General features: G+C 42.2%; 1 protein-coding gene across 1 annotated transcript in view; it reads left to right on the top strand.

Annotated features, from left to right (window-relative positions):
* tsnare1 (T-SNARE Domain Containing 1) overlaps nt 1–22,882 on the top strand; it is a 344,395-nt gene that overhangs the window by 202,302 nt on the left and 119,211 nt on the right. Inside the window, exon 8 of the mRNA XM_055163234.1 lies at nt 7,997–8,149. Coding sequence (XP_055019209.1) covers nt 7,997–8,149 — 153 coding nt within the window. The remainder of the gene's footprint in view (nt 1–7,996; nt 8,150–22,882) is intronic.

The following is a 22,882-nucleotide window of genomic DNA, read 5'->3' as shown; positions in this document are numbered from 1 at the left end:
AAAAAAAAAAAAAAAAAAAAAGATAGCAAGAGACAGGTGTCAAATAAGACATATAAATATAAATGTACAAATAAAAATAAAATAGAAAAGTAATAAATAAAATTTGAAAATCTAAAATAAAATAGAAAGATGACCTCCTCTGTCCCTCTATAGTCTGGTGCAGTGGGTGAGTTGTTGTACAGTTGTAGGGAGTATTATATGTCCCCCTCTATAGTCTGGTGCAGTGATTGAGTTGTTGTACAGTTGTAGGGAGTATTATCTGTCCTGCTATAGTCTGGTGCAGTGGGTGAATTGTTGTACAGTTGTAAGGAGTATTATCTGTCCCTCTGTGGTCTGGTGCAGTGGATGAGTTGTTGTACAGTTGTAGGGAGTATTATCTGTCCCTCTATAGTCTGGTGCAGTGGGTGAGTTGTTGTACAGTTGTAGGGAGTATTATCTGCACTTCTATAGTCTGGTGCAGTGGGTGAGTTGTTGTACAGTTGTAAGGAGTATTATCTGTCCCTCTATAGTCTGGTGTAGTGGATGAGTTGTTGTACAGTTGTAGGGAGTATTATCTGTCCCTCTGTAGTCTGGTGCAGTGGGTGAACAGTTGTTGTACAGTTGTAGGGAGTATTATCTGTCCCTCTGTGGTCTGGTGCAGTGGGTGAGTTGTTGTACAGTTGTAGGGAGTATTATCTGCACCTCTATAGTCTGGTGCAGTGGGTGAGTTGTTGTACAGTTGTAGGGAGTATTATCTGCCCCTCTATAGTCTGGTGTAGTGGATGAGTTGTTGTACAGTTGTAGGGAGTATTATCTGCGCTTCTATAGTCTGGTGCAGTGGATGAGTTGTTGTACAGTTGTAGGGAGTATTATCTGTCCCTCTGTGGTCTGGTGTAGTGAATGAGTTGTTGTACAGTTGTAGGGAGTATTATCTGTGCTTCTATAGTCTGGTGCAGTGGGTGAGCTGTTGTACAGTTGTAGGGAGTATTATCTGTCCCTCTATAGCCTGGTACAGTGGATGAGCCAGAGTGTCCACAATGGAGAGCAGTTTGTCCAGTGTCCTCACGTCCTTCACCGTGACAAATGTCTCCAGCTCACAGCCGATCAGGTGATCTGCTTTATGGATCAGTTTGTTCATCTGCCCAATTTCCATTTTACTGGTGCTGCTCCCCCAGCAGACCACAGCCAAGTCCAGGGCGCTGGCTCCACAAACTGGTAGAAGATCTCCCGTAACTTGCTGCACACGTTGAAAGACCTGATCTTTCTCACCAAGTAGAGTCTCCTCATGTTCTTCTTGTACACAGCATTACAGTTGTCCCCCTAGTCCAGCCTGTTGTTCACCTGGACGCCAAGGTACTTGTAGCAGTCCACTATTTCCACATCATGACCCTGAATGGTGATGAGCTCCACTGATGTCCTCTTCCTCCTGAAGCCAATCACCAGTTCCTTGGTCTTGTCAACGTTTAGGAGCAGATGGTTTGCCTGGGACCACTCCACAAACTTTGCAATCATTGTAGTAACACGATGTCTTTAAACTCCACACACCTTCGCTAGAATCGTTTGGATCATTTCAGCCCTACAATTGCCCATCTACTGAACTAAAGGAGTTGTGACCTGGAAAACTACCACTACATGACATCACAAAGTGGAGCAGAGTGTTTCGAGCTTTGGAGATGTAGACAGACTAACAATAAAGCAATACAACAAGCAAAACACAACTCTGGGTATGTTTTTGAGAAGGTAACTGCATTATAACATGACTTGGAGCTTACGAGAGTGAATTTTGGGTAATTAAAGCATAAGTATTTTCTAGATTTGTACATTGCAATGCTCACAAAACGCTCATACCACTTCAAAATGTTGTCAAACTGTGGTACCTGTGTCAGTGTTGGCTCTTTTATGTCACGTTAATTGTCATTTTGGTTTTCCTTTGGGCTTGTCTTTGTTTATAACCAGTCTAACAATTGTGTAGAACTAAGAACTAAATAGACACGTTCTGTTTTAGATCTAAAATGGTCAACGGTGAGACCTGGTTTAGACCTGGTGGTACACAGAAGGCCGATATTTTCTTAGGTGGTACTTGCTGTAAAAAAAAAAAAAATCTGAGAACCGCTGACCTAAAGACGACTAAAAGATCTCTCCTTTGACGGCTGCGCGCTCTTGTATCCAGTTAGTAACATATCGAGCAGTTTGTCAGAGGGCTTGTCATCGGAGGGTAGAAGGGGGAGACGTTTTTTTCTTCTTTTTCTCTTTTTTTGCAGGTTTTTTGAGGCATAAAAAGAAATGGAGGTGAGAGGAAAGTCAGGTGGAGTGTTGTGAATTGTGAGTCCATGTGAAAAATGCCCCAGACAGCGCTGTCACGTTGAGAGCTGTGCACCGGAGAACAGCTTTAGTGGCTGTAAAAATTCTGCTCGAGACACATGGAGATCTGCGGGGTTTGGCTCGGTCCATGCTAATGTATTTCCAGGTCAAAGGATTTCACCTTTACACGGCCACTGAGAAAAAGGAATAACTAAATATAGGGCATTCCCAAACTTCCCTCACCCCAGACACTTCCGCTACCTCCTTTGAGGAAGCACCAGGCTCATGTTTATGTACACGAATTGACTTTTTTTTTTTAAAGCTTTGCATTGTGTTCACATTGTTCCTTCATCAAACACAAACCTGGAGTCGTGTTTAGTCTTATTCGCGCTCATTTGATCCATTTTGTTCAATATTTCCACTCTCCCTGAGCCGTAATTTTTTCCCCAGGATTATTATGTCAAACACAAAAGACAAGTGCAGTTTTTTTAAGTCTATAAATCACTCCTTGTAAGCATTTCTACTGTCAAACCTAATTTCGTGCTGCTGTAGACTTACACTAACGTGGCAGGCATGTTCCTTAATTACCTAACAAGGGTTTTTCGCCATGGTAATTCCCTCTGCTGCCTGTAGATGGTGCCCTACACCACAACACAGTAACAGGAGTGCCCCATGGATCTATTAAAATAACTGGATAGGATGTTGCTGCTTGTAGCTGCCTCCACTTGACGTAGTAGCCACTCCATGGTACTTCAGACGAAGGGCTGAGAAAGGCTTTTTCTCATAGAGCTCAATGTAACCACAAACATCTCACGGGCAATGGGCACCTACAACTGACAGGGCACCTACAACTTTCAAAGATGTTGGATTTTGTGGCAATTTTTACCTATTTTTAGATCAAAAACTTTCGCAGCCGAGTGTGAAGCAGCTGGGATGAGGATCAGCTCTTCCAAGTCCGAGGCCACGGTTCTCGATCGGAAAAAGGTGGCTTGCCCTCTCCGGGTGGGTGGGAAGTCCTTGCCTCAAGTGCTCCTCCACGACGAGAGGAGCCAGTTGAGGTCGCTTGGGCATCTGTTCCGGATGCCTCCTGGGCACCTCCCTCGGGAGGTGTTCCGGGCATGTCCCACTGGGAGGAGGCATCAGGGAAGACCCAGGACATGCTGGAGGGACTATGTCTCTCGGCTGGCCTGGGAATGCCTTGAGGTTCCTCCGGGGGAGCTGGAGGACGTGTCTGGGAGTCCCTGCTTAGACTGCTGCCCCTGGCATCCCGGCCCCGGATAAGCGGAGGAAAATGGATGGATGGAAACTTTCTCAGCTCTGATTGGTCAAAGCGATCACATGATACAAGAGACCGTGCTCCGTACTTGCGTTCACGTGCATTCTCGTGTGCCCTGGGACAAAAGAGCACTACTGCACATGCCACCAGAAGTACCTCGCCGGGCTAAAGGCGAGTCTGGAATCCTGCACCATTGAGCTCGTCCCATTGACTTGACTGGGCGGCCATTTTGAAACCCCGTGTCTTCGCGTGCCCAAACTGGCAAATAATGGTTGGTTCTTTACAAAGCCATGATTTTAAGTTCTGCTATTTTATAATCTGTATGGTTTTGCTTTCATTTGCTATTACGGATTTTATTGTTGTAGGACTGGTGTGGCCAAATTCTAGCAATTTACCTTTTTGTTGTCTTAATTTTATGATCTCTGAGCAGCACTTTGGAAACTGCTACTACAACAACTGCTACAACTATTACTACTACTACGACTACTACTATTACTACTACTACAACTACTACAAATATTACTACTACTACTACAACTGTTACTACTACTACAGCTACTACTACTTCAACTCTTACTACTACAACTACTACTATTACTACTACTACTACTACTACTACTACAACTTACTTACTACTAATAATAATCTTTCAATTCAACTTTCAATAAAAAACTGATGCACAACAATTAAACCTCGGTGAAGTGGTTTAAGTAGGTTAAGTATCTTCTAGATTTTTACTAATTTCATCTTCATTTTCACCCCATTTTAATTTCAGAGCCGTAAATGAGCCTGTATTACAATATTATAAAATCCCTCTTAAATAAGCCCACCTCTTTAGCGCTGCATAAAAACACTGTTGTTCACTTCTCCATGAACCATGGCAACCAGGGAAACCCACACAGTGTTTGAAGCAAAGGCTAACTTTACTCCTACGTGGCCGATGTTTATCATTTATTTCGAGGGTTTCTGTTACCAGCAGTGAATAAACAAATGACTGAAGCGGCAGGGTTCAGTAGCGTTTTGGAGTTTGTGTGAATATGGAGTTGGCAGCCCACAGACGAGGTGAAGCTTTGTTGGGTTACGCTGTGCAGGAGTGGACAAGAGAGAGGACTACAGCGAACCGGACTACTCTCACGTCCAGTTTCATCTGAATTTATGTAACAAGTCCAGTCTAGAATTCAATCCAAAGAGCATCTTTATTTCTAGGGGTGGGACGAGATACAGTTTCCACAAGACGAGACCAGACACGAGACGAGAAGTGAGACTGGATCTGTGAGAACGAGACAAGATGAGATTCTGACATTATTTACTATAAAGAAATTGCTTCCAAGTTCATAATTTTATTCTCACAGTTTTTGATTTCTTGAGTGCTGCTTTTTGTGACTACAGCTTCTCAAAGAAATGCATCTCGCCAGTACTTAACTTTTTATCCAATCCAAACGTAAAAACATGGCGAAAAGAATCTCACGGGATAATTTTCCTCACGTGTGCATGATCTTGTGGCAGCTTCGTCTCGCGAGACATTGTGACACAAAGTCTTATCTCATCCCTAGTTATTTCTGAATTGTGCACTATATATTTGATTTTTATTGTAACAACTAATATATAGGAGTGGTAAACTGAAAGTATAGAGCACACAACAATAACAGTAGTACAAGGGCTGGAAGTTTATGTTTTGTTATGTTTTTTTGTTTTTTTTCCAACTCCCTTTCGAGCTAAATTTGTAGTATTGTATTGTATTGTAAAAATGCTTGAAACCATGTGAGCTTTAAGAGTGTAAATGTAAATATTATGTAGAAGTAACTACTGTCATAAGCTCACAAAAAACAAAAACAAACAAATCAATCTATTAAATTTCTGTCCATGTAAAACAAATATATATATATAAAGAAAAAAAATGCAGAGTCAACCTGTTGGAGACCTGAGGAGTGAAGCAATGTTATGACGGGAAAATTGCTGATAGGAATGAGGGCCTAAATACGTATAATTACTTAGAGGTGCATTGTGTAACTTTTCTGGTGGAGGGTCCATCTAATACTTTTCTCCCTGGAGATGTTATTGCTTTGTCAGAAATGTTTCACCGTGTGGCTTTCTGTCTTCATGGAGACCAAACCAGGCCAAGTTACAGGTCAGATCCGAGGAGAGGCATCATCGCTCAGTTAGAACGCCTGTTTTTCAAGGTATCTATAAAACTGAAATAATGTAAGTTTAAAGTCATACTGTGGAACATTTGAAGAAGAACAATGGCATTTACAAAGGAACAAACAAGTGACGGACCTCAGCAAAAAGTTACATAGATTTGTAGTTTTTTTTTTTTTTTAATGCTGATGATGTGCCAATAAATCTCTAAAATTTGTATGCATAAATAAATAAAAAAACACTTTTCTATGGTCCGTGTGAGTTCCAGTTTTGGCGTCTGTACGGTTCTTGATGATGTCTATAGTTTTGTACAGTGGACTGGAGCCAGCGCAGGGGCAGAAACTGAGTCAGTGGCTCAGAGGAGACCAAAGGCAGACAAGGTCAAACCAGGCAGAAAAACAGCAGCAAAAGCAGTTTCAGACGAAGAAATCACTGTAAGAAGACAGTCTTGAGTTTTAAAGACCACACACCCCCCCACACACACACACACACACACACACACACACAAATGTACATAAATCTTAAGGTGTACAGGTCATTGCATAATCTCATTTGCATACTGCTTCAGCACTAGACAATCATAATTAAAAGAACTTTAGGTGGAGGTATAGTCAACCATCAGTCAAAACAGAATTAAAATGTGTTATACAGTTGGATAAAGAAAGATTAGTACTACTGTAGACCTATATGTGTGTTTTAAATGCAACCACATGTCACAAACAAGTCAGTTTAGCACCCGTTATTAAATCTGACAAGTTGGTGGGAAGGGCATCTGATTTTTGTAGCTATACCACCTCCGGTAATATTTCTCTTTGTAAGTACTACAACAGAAACTGACTGAAATTATGTAATGATTAAACCTAGGCCATGATGTGTTTTAATGGCTTATTGGAACAAAATAAATAAATAAATAAATAAAAATGTCTGGATCAGGACGAAACTAGGTCTAAACCAGAACTGAACTAGAAACATTAAAGGTGCATTGTGTAACTTTCACAGTGGAGGTTTTTCTCCATGGCGATGTTGTTGCTTTGTCTGGAATATTTCACCTTTCTACCTTCATGGAGACCAAACTATACCAAGTTACAGGTCAGTTCTGTGGAGAGGCGACCCCGCTCACAGTCAGAATGTGTGTTTTTCTGGATATTTTTGAGCTGTGAAATAGGCGAGTTTCAGCTGACGTCATTGTTATTAAAAGCCCGCGTTGCATGCTGGGAAGTATTTTGGTCGGAGGCAAGAAACACGATAGCGTCAAACACAGTGCGTAACCTCGCGTATTTATCCCCGATAATGGTAAATTCCTGCTGCATTATCGGATGCACAAATAGAAGCACGGAAGAAGGGAAATGTGTTTTTCGTATTCCGAGTGAAAAGAACCGCTAACGGTGAATTAAATTACTTTTAAACATCCGCAGAGCAAACGTAGAAGATCCTAACAAACCATGGCCCAGGAGTTTCCACCAAGTCATTGTGGATATCGCCGAAGTGAATATTTAGCCAGGTAGTTGGCGATTCTGACCAGAAATATGGTTTCGTCCACCTTTTGTAGGAGTTGAAAAGGGTGATTTGGCGTCCATCGATGGTTATGACCAATTTGTATGACCAATGTAGTAAAAAGGGGTGGGGTTAAATAAGTATTTACTTCCTCCCACTCCTTTTTCGGACACAAGGAAAATTCTGCGTAACATTTATTTTGCCTGTTATTATAGAATAGAAATAGTTACTTTTTGTGTTATATCTATGTATTTACGTTTTTGTCTTTTTTTATTATTTAGTTTTTTGTTTTTGTTTTTTAATTTATGTTCTATGTATTACTGTCCGAAATAAATAAACATAATAATAATTTCTGGTCAAATGGTCTTGGGTCCTCTGCCGTTTAGAGTGGATAAATAACTGGGATCAATACCCTTTACGTGCTTTCTCGCTCCGTCCGTCATGTTGAATTAGTGTTTCTTGCCGCTGACCAAAATAATTCCCAGCATGCAACGCGCGCTTTTGTCAACAATGAAACTCGCCTATAGGGAGCTCACCTGACGACGTGCGCAAAAAAAGATACTAAATCGTGCCCGCAAATTATTATTTCTTTCCCACAATATGTTATTCATTCCCACACTTTAGCTGACTCATTCCCCCATGTTTTAGAATAAATCCTTCCCACATTTTAGCCAATTCGTACACATCACTACGGAGTCGGCCCATTGGTGAGAAAGCCCAATAGTCCAATAGTCCGACCACACACACTAGTATAACCTCTTTCACCATCATTTCTGACCAGACCTGTCGTTGTTGTTTCCCCCGCAGAGCCCGCAGACCCCGCTGGTGGACACCCATGACGAGGGCCCCCTGTTCGACGCGTTGGGAGCGGAAGATTCGGTGCAGGCGTTTCTGTCGGAGATCAGTGAAGAGGACGTGGAGGTGCTGAGGCAGAGGGAGGAGGCGCTGCTGCAGATAGAGGTACGGACGCTCACACTGCACACAACCGGGACGCAACACTCAATAATAACAGGTTTTGATGATGCCCTATCTTTTACTTATGTTGTTTATGTTTTAAATATGAATTATAGTTTTACACCGATCAAGAAGCAATTTGTGAAGAAAAGTAGAAAAAATATGACTCATGCTTCAGTGCTGCTGAGTAAGGGTTTAACAGTACACAAAAATCACGGTTCAGTACGTATCTCGGTCTTGAGGTCACTGTTCGGTTCATTTTCGGAAAAGTATGGGAATAAAATGCAAAACCGCTTTGCCCTGACGAATCTTGCTGGTCGAAAGGCGTTGGCATCCCTTCATGCAATAAAGGACTTTTAATATATTCAGTTGGAGTGCCTCGGGTTTGTACCTTACCCATTCTTACATTTTTTAGTAAGGGTAATTTTCTGTTCTAAGACCATTTGCTTGTTTATGTGTGTTTTTATTAAACCAACAATTTGTTTTAACATTATACAAATGAGGAAGTAAAATGAATGCAATGTGTTGCTTGGGAATACTAATAAGTTAAATAAAAATATTGTGAAATATTCAACAAATGTTTGAAATATTGCTGCAGTTACAGTGTCCCCAGTGGTTAAGAATACACTTTCACTTGGGCCAGAGGCACTGGGTATGGAGGGTTCAGGGGGGCGGAATTTCAGTGCTGGTGAAAGGCGAAGTAAGGATGGAGCCGCGACAACCATAGTTGTACGAGGATTCACATTGTTTAGAGGGATGTAGTCAAGGTGGTGGCAAGTGTTGTCAAGGCAACCACCCTAACTATAAAGTGCTGTGGGAAACACTGCCACCCCAATCACGGACGAGTTCCCTCGTGAATATTAAAGAGCCGAGCCTCTGTGTAGCTGCACATGTAGTGCTGTAATGTACACCGAGCCGAACATCCTGTACCGAAACGTTTTGGCAAGAATGCATGTATTGTTACACCTCTACTGTTGGGCCAACCTGTGAGGAGCAGAGGGTCCATCTCCAGATCTTGAGGCTTGGTCAGGAGTGAGGACTACCTCAGCTGGAGGTGATGACTTATTGTCCATGTTATGTATATAAAAAGTGCATATTAAAATCTTTATGTGGACTCCTTTGATGCAGTAGGCCCCAGGTAAACAGTGACCTTTTATACTCTTTGTTCAACACTCCTGGTAACCTACAGTTTTTGGGGGTTTTTTTGAGTCTATTTTAGCTGTTTAAAGTGACAAAAAAGTTGAAAATTGCACAGTTTTCTTCATCTGTTCATCTGTGTTTGGCTAATCAACAATTACAACCATACCTCAGTTTTTATCATTTCCCCACTGACACAAAACTCTGAGCGCACTGAGTACATGCGATTAGAAGAGATGAGGCGCCAAATTCAAGATGATTCCAAATGACATTTACTTCAATGGGTTTTATCACAGTCGGTAGGTACACCAAAAGTTGCCATCGCATCTTTCCAAATGTCTTCCTGATTTGTGGCATAAGTGTGAAGAGAGCCTGTAATAGCCTGAATTTTACAAATGACTGTGAAATAAACCCATTATCTTTAGTGTTTTTTTAGTTGGTGCCCAGCCCGCATGTGCTTATAAGACACATGAAACAATAAGCAGACAGATTACACAGCAGACATAGTGTCCTCTTACGGAGGTCCCAGTCTTTCAACACAAACGGAGCAGCTTGAAAATATTACATCTAAACAAATTCGCCAATCTCTCCTCATCAGACTTCGCAAACAAACAGTACGATACATTAAACAACTGACAGCGCAGGTCATGATACAAAGGACAGTAGGACAGAAAATGCATTTCATTTTCAATGTCCTTTAAGTCACACAGACACGTGTGCGCTCCGTGGAAGTGTCTCGTCTCCAGAGGCGGAGTCCCACACCTCAGCTGGGCACATCCTGACCTCTGACCTCTGCTCAAGTCCAGAGTGACATGAGGCTCAGAACCAAAACAGTCTTTAATTAAAATATATGTTCTTAATTTTGGTTCACATAAGATTTCACTGTGCCACTTCTGTTTATATTTCTTAAAGTACATTTTCCTAGTTTGTCTGACACTACAGATTAACTTGTTTCTATAAATAAACTGGAGATCTGCATCCTCAAAAATATTTCTCAACCTCTGTACTCCAGGACGATTTATGTAACAGACTCCAGTTAAATACATGTTTGGTTAATCTTGTGTCTGGCAGATTAACCAACCTATTCCATAACCGCACCATATCACAATTTCGCATGGTCCCCAGCTCATATCTCCATACAGCGCCAGTTTAGGTGCCATTTTGTGCACGCCTAAGAAGTACCTCCGCAGCCAGGCTGGCGCCACCTAGTGCCTCTGCATAAGTTCATTTCTCTCCAGCGACTAGATCAGGAACATGGATCTATTAAAATAATTGGATACAGTATTGCTGCTTGTAGCTGCCTTGAGTTGGCATAGTGGACACTCACTGGTACTACAGCGGAAAAAGTCCCATGGGCCGAGAGAAGATTTTTCTCATAGAGCACAGTGTAATCACAAACTGCTCGTGTTCAGCTGACAGAGCGCCTACAACTTTCAAAAATGTTGGATTTTGTGGTGATTTTTAAGTATTTTTAGATCATAAACTTTTTCTCACCTTCCTTCAATCCTTCAGTTGTCTTAAAAAACACTTTTCAATCGTTACCTTCGGCTCCGCTCTGCTCCGCTCTAGCTCCGCTCGCTCTGATTGGTCAAAGCGATCACGTGATACACAAGGCCGCGCTCTGTGCGTGTGTTCGCGTTCATTCAAATGTACCCGTGGGAGAAAAGAGCACTACTGCACATGCTCAGTCGGCCCACAGCTACTGGAAGTACTTAGCCAGGCTAAAGGCGAATCTGGGATCATGCGCCATTGAGCTCGGCCCATTGACTTGACTGGTCGGCCATTTTGGAAGCTGGGGGCTCGGTCAGGATTCAGAGTACACTAGACGGTTTGCAAGAACGTCAGAAGCGCGAGTCCAGGCACCGGCCAATCAGCGAAAAAGCATACATTTTGTGTTGGTAACGATTCCCAAGATCAAGGATTTAAAGCCGGAACAAAGAGAATGTTTGGTGACTTTTATCAAGGGGAAAGACGTTATTGCCCTTCTTCCTACGGGATTTGGGAAAAGCTTTATATACCAGTTAGTCTCATTAGCGGCGAATTACATACGTCACGATGAAATAGCAGGGATTGGTTAAATAAAAAAGTACCTGCCTACCGTTGAGTGAACAAATCCTAATGCTGCGAGGTCAGATGGTTTCCACAAAGTGAAAGCGGCTGATGAATCAGGCTAAATCCGTGTATCATTTGTTCATTCGTTTTTCAATATAAAACCAAAAATAAGAAAATGAAAAAACAACAGTTTTCTTCGTTATTTGTCTCCAAAACTAAAATGAAAAAACGGATAACGATTTGTTTTTTCAGTTTTCGATTTTGTGTTTAAATGAAGAATGGAAAAAACGGATAACGGCCGTTTTCCCGTTTACGTCTCGGACCTGGATCAGTCCTGGTTCAGTCCGTACGCGGTGCAAAAGTTCGGCATCGCAGTCACAGAAGTCACGTTAACGGGAAGCGGCCGTTATCCGTTTTTTTCATTCTTCATTTTAAACACAAAATCGAAAAACTGAAAAAAACGAATCGTTATCCGTTTTTTTCATTTTGGTTTTGGAGACAAATAACGAAGAAAACTGTTGTTTTTTCGTTTTCTTATTTTTGGTTTTATATTGAAAAACGAATTAACGAATGATACACGGATTAGGCTAGTACATCTGCACTAAACTGTCTCACTGTGGGTCTGTTTATAATCACCCCAGACTCCAGCGCCACAGAGCAGAACAGGACAGACACAGGCTCCGTACAGTTCAGTGTAGGTTTTGTATCATTGGTCAGTGTTGGGAAGGTTACTTTTAAAATGTATTCCCCTACAGATTACAGATTACATACACCAACATGTAGTTTGTAACGTAATCCATTAAATTACTTAAAGTGAGTAACGTAATCTGAATACTTTGGATTACTTGATTATTGACTTGAAAGACTAGGATATCGTAACATAAGATGTTTAGTCTGCTAAAAGAAAATAAAAGTCCAGTCTTTACTTAACCATATTAAAGATATTATTGATAGAAGATGAGGAGACACGTCCGCCCAGCATGGTTTAGTCCTGGTTTAGACCTGGTTTAGTCCTGTTTTTAGACCTGTTTTTAGACCTGGTTTAGTCCTGGTTTAGACCTGGTTTTAGACCTGTTTTTAGACCTGTTTTTAGACCTGGTTTAGACCTGGTTTAGTCCTGGTTTAGTCCTGGTTTAGTCCTGGTTTAGTCCTGGTTTAGTCCTGGTTACGTCCACCAAGGAGGTTATGTTTTTGCCGGCGTTTGTCTGTCTGTTTGTTTGTCTGTTTGTTTGTTTGTCTGTTAGCAACATAACTCAAAAAGTTATGGACCGATTTTGATGAAATTTTCAGGATTTTTTGGAAATGTAAAAAGGAACAACTGATTTCATTTTGGGGGTGATCCGGAAGAAATCCTGGATTCTGGATCACTTTGAAATTTTAGTTAACATTGTGGTAAATGGGGCAAAAAAATTTGTTTCTCAGTATCTTGGTTAATTATTGACCAAACCCCATGAAATTTGACTCAGGGATGGACAATGGGATCCTCTTTCATATTCCAAAGGCTGATCCGGATCTGATCCAGAAGACTGATTTTATCGCAATTTATATAAAAAATGGGGGTAGTCCTTGGTGGAGGTCTGCGCTCTCTGAGTGCTTTTCTAGTTTAGTCCTGTTTTTAGACCTGTTTTAGACCTGGTTTAGACCTGGTTTAGACCTGTTTTAGACCTGTTTTAGACCTGGTTTAGACCTGTTTTAGACCTGTTTTAGTCCTGGTTTTAGACCTGTTTTAGACCTGGTTTAGGCCTGGTTTAGACCTGGTTTAGTCCTGTTTTTAGTCCTGGTTTTAGACCTGTTTTAGACCTGGTTTAGTCCTGGTTTAGTCCTGTTTTAGTCCTGGTTTTAGACCTGTTTTAGACCTGGTTTAGACCTGGTTTAGACCTGGTTTAGTCCTGTTTTAGTCCTGGTTTTAGACCTGTTTTAGACCTGGTTTAGACCTGGTTTAGACCTGGTTTAGTCCTGGTTTTAGTCCTGGTTTTAGACCTGGTTTAGTCCTGGTTTTAGACCTGGTTTAGACCTGGTTTTTGGTTTAGTCCTGGTTTAGACTGGTTTAGACCTGGTTTAGTCCTGGTTTTAGACCTGGTTTAGACCTGGTTTAGTCCTGTTTTAGTCCTGGTTTTAGACCTGTTTTAGACCTGGTTTAGACCTTGTTTAGTTTCCGGCAATGAGTGAAATTACCGAGAAAAAAAAAAAGGGGGATATGGGCCAAAATGTTAAAACAGGAAAATACCACAGTGTAATCCATTTATTTCAACAAAGTAACTGTAATCCAATTACTACTCATGGAAACAGTAACTGTAACTGAATACAGTTACTCATAATTTGTACTCTGATTACGTAACTCCGGTACATGTAATCAGTTACTCCCCAACCCTGTCATTGGAATACGCTACAGTGCAGTGTGTAGTGGCTCATTATTCATGTGTCTTTATAGTTAAAATTATTTTCTAATCTCGACCTCCTCTGCAGACTCGTGTTTTCGTGTTTTAAAGTTTTATGAAGCTGCGTAATAGAACAGGCCGTGCGCTTTACTGAACTGTCACGAGACGCCGTCCGCTGAAGCCACAGCTGCAGACGCGGCGTCCACTCCGCTGCGTCTGAGACTTCACCTCTTCATCAGAACAATGGAGTCATCCCACGCTCACGGCTCCCAGCTGCCTGCTCAATCACACCACACAAAAGACTGCTCCCCGTCTGTACCTCTGTTTCCATCTCTCTACCTCCTCCTGTCCTCATCTGGTCTTCCTCTCTCTCCTTCTTCCTCCCACTGTCCCTCGTTTTTGTTCCGCTCTCGTTTCCTCTCTCTCTTTCTTCTATCTCTGTCTCTCTCTCTTCCTCCCCCAGTCGTCCACCTCTGTCCGTTCTCTCTTTCTCCCCCTTTCCCCTCCTCTGTTTGTTCTCTCTCTTTCTCTCTCGCTCTACTTCTCTCTCTTCCTCTTCCCGTCCCTTCCTCTGTTCACTCTCTGCACCTCTCTCTTCCTCCCCCTTTTCCCTCGCCTCCTTTCACTCTTCTCTCTCTCTCTCTCTTTTCTCTTCCTGTCTGTTCTCTCTCTTCCTCTCTCTCTCTACCTCTTCCTCTCTTCTTCCCCTGTCCCCCACCTACATTTGCTCTCCTCTCTCTCTCTTTCTCCCTCCTCTGTCCATTCTCTTTCTCTCTTCCTCACCCTTTCCCCTCCCCTGTCTATTCTCTTTTTCTCTCTCTCTCGTCCTCCCCCTGTCACCCACCTTCTTTCGCTCTCCTCTCTTTCTCTCTCTTTCCCCCAGTATCTGTTTTCTCTCTGTCTCTCTCGCTCTGCCTCTCTCTCTTCCTCCCCCTTTCCCCTCCTCAGTTTGTTTTCTCTCTCTCTCTCTCTCTCTCTCTCTCACTTTACCACTCTCTCTCTTCCTCCTCCACCTCTGTTCACTCTCTCTCTCTTCCTCCCCATCCCCCCTCCATTTATTCTCTTTCTCTCTCACTCTACCTCTCTCTCTTCCTCCCGCTCTCCACTCATCTGTTCGCTCTCTCTACCTCCCCCTGTCCTCCACCTCTGTTCGCTTTCTCTCTTGCTCTACCTCTCTTTTTCTTCCTCCTTCTGTCCCCCACGTCTGTTCGCTCTCTCTCTCTACCTCTCTCTCTTCCTCCCCCTTTCCACCTCCTGTGTCTGTTCTCTCTCTTTCTCCCCCTGTCTCCCACCTCCGTTCGCTCTCTCTCCTCCTCCCCCTTTCCCCTCTTCACTTCATTCTCTCTTTCTCTCCGTCTTGCTTTACCTCTCTCTCCTCCTCCCCTTTCCCCTCTTGTGTTCTCTCTCTCTCTTCCCCCTCCTCCCCTCCTCTGTTCACTCTCTCTTCCTCGCCCTGTCCTCCATCTCTGTTTGCTCTCTCTTCCTCCTCCTGCCCCCACTTCCTTTCACTCTTCTCTCTCTCTCTCTCTCTTCTCCTCCTGTCTGTTCTCTCTCTTCCTCTCTCGCTCTACCTCTCCCTCTCTTCTTCCCCTGTCCCCCACCTACATTTGCTCTCCTCTCTCTCTCTTTCTCCCTCCTCTGTCCATTCTCTTTCTCTCTTCCTCACCCTTTCCCCTCTCCTGTCTGTTCTCTCTTTTTCTCTCTCTCGCTCTCTCTCGTCCTCCCCCTGTCACCCACCTTCTTTCGCTCTCCTCTCTTTCTCTCTCTTTCCCCCAATATCTGTTTTCTCTCTGTCTCTCTCGCTCTGCCTCTCTCTCTTCCTCCCCCTTTCCCCTCCTCAGTTTGTTCTCTCTCTCTCTCTCTCTCTCTCACTTTACCACTCTCTCTCTTCCTCCTCCACCTCTGTTCACTCTCTCTCTCTTCTGCTCTACCTCTCTTTTTCTTCCTCCTTCTGTCCCCCACGTCTGTTCGCTCTCTCTCTACCTCTCTCTCTTCCTCCCCCTTTCCACCTCCTGTGTCTGTTCTCTCTCTTTCTCCCCCTGTCTCCCGCCTCCGTTCGCTCTCTCTCTCCTCCTCCCCCTTTCCCCTCTTCACTTCATTCTCTCTTTTCTCTCCGTCTTGCTTTACCTCTCTCTCCTCCTCCCCCTTTCCCCCTCTTGTGTTCTCTCTCTCTCTCCCCCCCCTCCCGCTCCCCTCCTCTGTTCACTCTTTCTTTCTCGCCCTGTCCTCCATCTCTGTTTGCTCTCTCTTCCTCCTCCTGCCCCCCACTTCCTTTCACTCTCCTCTCTCTCTCCACTCTCCACTTCTCGCTCTTTCTCCCCCTTTCCCCTCCTCTGTTCCGCTCTCTCCCTCCCTCCCTCCGTCTCTCTCCCTCCCTCCGTCTCTCTCTCTTTCTCTCTCTCTTTGCTCTGAGCCCAATGAGCGGCTCCAGTGAAGCGCTCCAGATTAGCACATGTTCTTAAAGACCTTACAAAATGCATTATTCAGACTTTTTCAATGTACCTCCGCATTTCTATTTCACATTTTCAACTTCAAATGTCCCAAACGCTTAAAGGTGTTATGTAAGTTTCCTCCAGTTTACAGAAATGTTCCTCAGTACGACATTAAACACACAGTATCTCCCGTGAACGTAAACGACAGGTGTACATTTGTATTCTTTTTCTTAAAATATGCATTATCGTGTTGGCATAAAAAGTGTTAAAATGACTGGATTAAAGGTGTATCGAATCTGAAAATACCAAGAACATAAACATGGCTGCTTGTTTAAGTGAATGTGGGGGCATGTTTAAGTCTTTAGCAGCTATGTACATCCTTTAGTCCAGTGTTTCCCAAATGTTTTTTTCTGGGGACTCATATTTTAAAAGTTGCAAACCTCCCCGATCCAAGTTAAAGGACATTATTCGTAAATCACAAAATAAAGGTGGACTTGACCATTATTGTACATTAGTGAAGATACTTTATTTATTGTTGACTGAGTGATCGTGTCTCTCTGAACAATTTGTATTACTCAAGTTTTAAACAATGAAAAACAGTGATTGAAGCAGCAATAAATGGATCCATAAGTCGCCTATTTGGACTTTAAACGTAGCCCATTTCTTTCTCTTTTCAACATCCAATTGAACCTGCAATATTGGAACAAAAGAGTTAAAAAGATAACTGCAAAACGATTAGAAATTATACAAAACATGGCTTAACATTTCCAATGAGATAAGTGGACCTGTCTGCGTTTTTGTAGCTCGTTCCAGCGCAAGGTGCAGGAGGAAAACGCAACAGCAGATCAGTGTTAGAACTGTAGATTGTGGATCTACATGTAGATCGTCACAAGGCGGCCCAAAAAAAAAATCTCTTGTGACCCACCTGAGGATCACGACCCAGTCTTTGGGAAACGAATGCTTTAATCCAACAGCCATGTGCAGGAATGCTCTTCTCTCACATGAAAACACAAGGAGCCTGGTCTCGTGGACCACGTGACCACTCAGACCAATCAGAGTGGAGCAGAGTGAGTCAAAGCAATGATTACAAAGCTGTTTTTGTCATCTGTGTTTGAGCCGTTTCTATATTTATAATATATGACACTTGTGGATCTATAATCATGATGTTATACTTGGCACATTTTAAATGGCATGATTCATCTAAAACGGATTAATAAAAGAAACAAGTCCGCTGAGTTCCACATTAGAATTCTGTGGTGACTTCACCATAAATGTCATCACAACAAAGAGTTGGCAACGTGCAACAAAATGACTCCACAATGCTCCTGTATCCTGCGACTAATAATAAAGGATTAAATATGATCAAACATGTGTGAATGAAACAAAACACAACTACAGGTTTTGGATGATGTTTTTTTTTTGATGAGGTAACAACATTCTAAAAGCTGCGACACACTACAGCACAGGTGTCAAACATAAGGCCCGGGGGCCAGATCCGGCCGTCCAAGACCTTTAATCTGGCCCTCGGCTGATTTTATACTAAAATATTTTAATTATATTTTCTATTAAAATATTGGTAATTTTCTGTGGTGTTTATCATAGCAGCATCACCAGCGTCTCTGTACGTGGCCCCTCCCACCAGAGCAGCACAAATGAAGACTTGTCTCTTTCCAAACGCTCTTAAAGGACGATCGTTTTGACTGTTGACCGTGACACCCTCATCAGAAAAATGTCAAAAATGAGAAAAGTGGAGTCGAGTGCAGGATTTTCCAAGACAAATTGACTTATTCCTTTTTGCGTACAAGTTCATGTTAAAACATTGTGTTGAAATTACATTTTTCTTAAAGTTTCAGGTTGTTCATAATATTATAATATTTTGTAAAAGAAAAAGTTCATCAATTAAAAAAGATTTCTGTAATAGATTTGTGTTTCTCTGCACAAATATTTGAACTTATTGCTGTTTTTGGAGTATATATGCCATGAGTTTTCTGATCCGGCCCCTTTGGGATCAAAGTAGGTTGGATACGGCCCCCGGACCAAAATGAGTTTGACACTCCTGCACTACAGGATTTTTTGGTCTTTAACAATTTTTAAATGTGTATCAAAAAGCATACACCACAGACACAATGAGAATTTTCTGAGATTTTAAATCTCTGATCACAAAGACTGCAGCCGGATATGTCTGTGGACCACAGGCTGGCCAGGTGTGAGCGCATTCACTCGCTTTGAGGCTTTTAAGTGTTTAAAAGATCAGAGTACTAGCACTTTAGTTTATATGCAAAACAAAACGGTGTCATTATTATTTGTGACATGTGGTGTAATATTCCAGATACATGATTTTTAAAGCATTAAAGTTTGGCGATAAAGTTCACAGGAAGTAGAGTTAATTTTGTTAATCTGCAGCTTCACCCTGATCCTTGTACTGTGTGGATGTAAACAGACACACGTGAGGAACTACTCTCACCTTTTTACTATTAAAGAATGCTTCAAGCTGGATTAGTAGGGCGGGTTTGTGGACTGGGTGTCATTATTTGCGGAGGACAGTTTCTATGGATAATGTGGATGAGATGCTGCGGTTTAAATTTACAGTTTTACAAGAGATGATTAATAATTATTTTCGCTATTTCCTGACTTTGTATCTTACGCCTCTGTGTCCATCGCTCCGTCTGCCCCTGACATTTTGTTTTATTGGCTGTTATGGTAACGTTGCTGATGCTCGGTGGTTACGATGTGACAGAGCAGCTCAGAGTCGCACCGCACACGAAGACACAAAGTCAGGTCACGTCTCCCCAAACTCAGGGAGAAGCAAATAGCAGCCAAAATCGGGCAGTGTGTTGCAGGCTTTACATGTCTTAAAGCTCACAAGACGACATGTTGTACTATATAGAACATTTAATAGCAATGTTCAATAAAGAAAAATAAAATCCTTCAATGTTCACATAAAACTACTTGCTATATTATTTCTTCACAATCATTAACAACACAACCGGTGTCTCCCTGAGCGTCCCTCACCTCTGTTCCACTCGTGTCCCACCAGCCCCTGTTTAGTTATTCCTTTTTCATCCTGTGTTCTCTTGTGGTGCCAGCAAAATCCAACTAGTAACCTTGTGATTATGAGCTTGTTTACACATATCCTCTGCAGGCTGCGTTTTCCTAAGCTCCGGCAGCTCCACACGCATCTGAAATGAGACGGAGAGAGTGAATTGAGTGAATGGGAGAAAAAAAAAAAAAGGTTCTAAAAAGTAATATTCATTTAACAGACTTTGCTCTTCATGTTTAGTTGCATTACAGTGTTCGTTTTACTTTGTGTGAATTTGGTTTAAAGGTGCGCTGTGGAATTTTTCAGTTGGGCGTCCGTCCTCGTTTTGTTTCTATGGAGATGACATTGCTCTGCCTGGAATGTTCCACAGTGTGACATTAAACAGATTCACTTTACATTTATTGAATTACAGGTGGTTTTATTGTTCAAAAATACCTAGAAAAACAGGCTTTCTGACTGTGAGCAGGGTCGTCTCTCCACAGATCTTACCTGTAACTTTGTCCGGTTTGGTCACCGTGAAGATAGAAAGGTTTAATGCCACACTGTGGAACATTTCAGACGGCGCAATAGAGAAAAGCATTTGACGAACCCTCTACCAGTGTCTGGAGAGATGTTATTGTTTTGTCACAGTGTGGCATTAAACCTTTCTATCGTCATGGAGACCAAACTAGACCAAGTTACAGGTCAGATCTGTGGAGAGGCGACACCGCTTACAGTCAGAATGCCTGTTTTTTTCTAGATATTTTTGGGCTATAACACCACTTGTAATTGAATAAATGTACCGTATACATACCGTATTTTCTAGACTATTGAGCGCACCTGAATATAAGCTGCATCAACAAAATTTTAACAAAATTATAAAGTTGTACGTATATAGGCCACAGGTGTCCACATCTTCAAGAACATTTTCAAGTTCGGGCCGTCTGCTTTTATCGTCTCAAAGATTTTGTCGTCTTTTTGCATTGAGTCAGTTCACCACGCCGCTGTCGCCAAAATCTCACCATCGACTCACCGACGTCGAGCTCACGTGCAGCAGCTCTGTTTCCTTCTTCCACAGCCACATCAACCGCCTTTAACGTAAAAGCTGCATCATCTGCATTTCTTCGTGTGTTTTCCCTGAAGACGGTGTGTGTATGAAGAGCAAAATAACTTTTCAAAACACAATCAAACTAGAATCTTCCTCGGCACATCACCCCTGTCTCTACCTGTGCTCTACTGCGCATGTCTCCTGCAGAAAGAGACATTGTTCTGTCTGTATCATGTCAGTGTCTTGGAGGATTTCAGCAGATTTCAGACTCTCTCAGGGGTGGGGTTAATTCTGTCGATCAGATATGAGTGGATGTCCCTTGAATGAAGTTTGAGACGTTTCTTCTCGTCATTTACGCACACGGGTAAGACGTGTCCCCCTCACTAATGTTCATTTAGCATCAGAACTTATTTTATCACACGACGATAAACAGTTTTAGTGCGTTGACAACATCGCGAGCTAGTGTAGCAACTTCATGTGAACCCTAGATCCATGTGTAACTGCACAGATAGTGGCGTTTTCTGCACTCAGGCTGCACAACCATAGACCGTAAATATGAACGGACAATGCGCCAAACAAAGAATCCGTCCATATATCCGCCGCATCATTGTATAAGACGCAGGGTTCAAATTGTGAGAAAAAAGTAGCGGCTTATAGTCCGGAAATGGCGGTAAATCTGTTTAATGTCACACTGTGGAACATTCCAGTTGACATCTCCATAGAAACAAGCAGATGATGAACCCACAATCAAAAAGTTACATAGTGCACTTTTAAAAACACATTCAATTTCATAACAGAGTTCGTTTAACTTTTTGTCAATTTGGCTTAAAGCTCGGCCGCATTGGTTTTCATATAAAGAGTACATTTTGTTTTCTTTCCATTGATTATATTGTAAAAGCAGCACTTAGTGACAAAAATCAAACCCTGTGCACTATCTGGATCTAATTATAAAGCATTTCTGTGAGGTTATGTTTTAGGATCAGAGCTGCTTCACTTCACAGTCTGAAAAAGCAGTTCTAAAGCTGTGCACAGTCTCAGATATTACATGCATGTGAATACTAGCAATGTGTGTCAGGGTTTGTGTGACAGTTTAGTACACTTTCACCACCTTTCACTGGCTATGTTCACACCAAAATCTGATTAAGTTACATATTTCTGGACATTGATCTATGCTGTAATGTTTTCTCCTCATCACAAACATCTGGAGTTGTGTTTCGTTTCAGTCACACATTTTTAACACACAAATCCTGCGTAGTTAGACTCAGTTCTTCTGTCAAACATAAAACACATGATATCACCTTGTAATACAGGAAGTATCCGGCACCGGGTCGCGGGGGCAGCAGTCTAAGCAGGGACTCCCAGACTTCCTTCACCCCAGACACGTCCTCCAGCTCCTCCAGGGGGACCCCGAGTTGTTCCCAGGCCAGTCAAGAGACATAGTCCCTCCCGCGTGTCCTGGGTTTTCCCTGGGGCTTCTTCCTGGTAAGACGTGCCCAGAACAACTATAGGAGACATTCAGAACAGATGCCCGAGCCCCCTCAGTTGGCTCCTCTTGGTGTGGAGGAGCAGCGGCTCTACTAAGAGCTCCTCCCGTGTAGCTGAGCTCCTCACCCTGTCTCTAAGGGAGCGCCCAACCACGGAGGAAACTCATTTCAACCGCTTGTATCCGCGATCTTGTCCTTTTGGTCATTACCCAGAGCTCATGACCATACCATGACCTATGGTAATGGGCTATTTAATCCAAGGTGTTCAAATTTTTTATGTATTTATTTATTTATGTATTTTTGTTTGTTTGTTTGTTTTAATGCACAGTGATAATAAATGTCATCACAACAAAGAGTTGGCAACGTGCACCAAAATGACTCCACAATGCTCCTGTATCCTGTGACTAATAATAAAGGATTAAATATGATCAAACATGTGTGAATGAAACAAAACACAACTACAGGATTTTGATGTTTGTTTTTTGATGAGGGAACAACATTCTAAACTCTCCACACACTTTTTTTTTTTTTTTTTTTTGGTCTTCAACGATTTTTAAACATGCACAAAAGCGCACACTACAGACATGAGGAGAATCTTATGAGATTTTAAATCTCTGTTTGGGATATGTCTCTTAAGTGTTCAAAAGATCAGAGCACTGCACTTCTAGTTTATATCAAGTCAAAACTGTGTTATCATTATTATTTGTGAAATGTGGTGCAGTACTTCAGATACATGGTATTTTATGATAAAGCATAAAAGGTTGGCGATAAAGTTCACGGGAAGTAGTGTCAATTTTGTTAATCTGCAGCTTCACCCTGATCCGTCCGCTGTGTGGATGTAAACAGACACAAGTGAGGAACTACTCCCACCTTTTTACTTTTAAAGAACGCCTCAGACTGGATTCACAGTGCAGTTTTGTGGACTGGGTGTCATTATTTGTAGAGGACAAATTCTATGAGATGCTGCGGTTTAAATTTACAACTTTACAAGAGGTGATTAATAATTACTTTTGCTATTTCCCAAGTTTGTATCTTCCGCCTCTGTGAATGTTCCACAGAACAGTATTAAACTTAAACTATTTGAATTTATAGGTTTATTTACATGTGTTTTTACTACTTTAAAATACCATGAAAAAAATGTTCTTAGATTCTTAGATACACTGAGACGCCTCTCCGTAGATCTGACTGG

Source organism: Boleophthalmus pectinirostris, unplaced genomic scaffold (genome assembly GCF_026225935.1).
Source record: "Boleophthalmus pectinirostris isolate CB_2022bp ecotype Guang Dong unplaced genomic scaffold, ASM2622593v1 HiC_scaffold_6, whole genome shotgun sequence".
Taxonomy (NCBI): Eukaryota; Metazoa; Chordata; class Actinopteri; order Gobiiformes; family Gobiidae; genus Boleophthalmus; species Boleophthalmus pectinirostris.
Note: the sequence above shows the minus strand (reverse complement) of the source record. Positions and strands in the feature narration are given on the sequence as shown.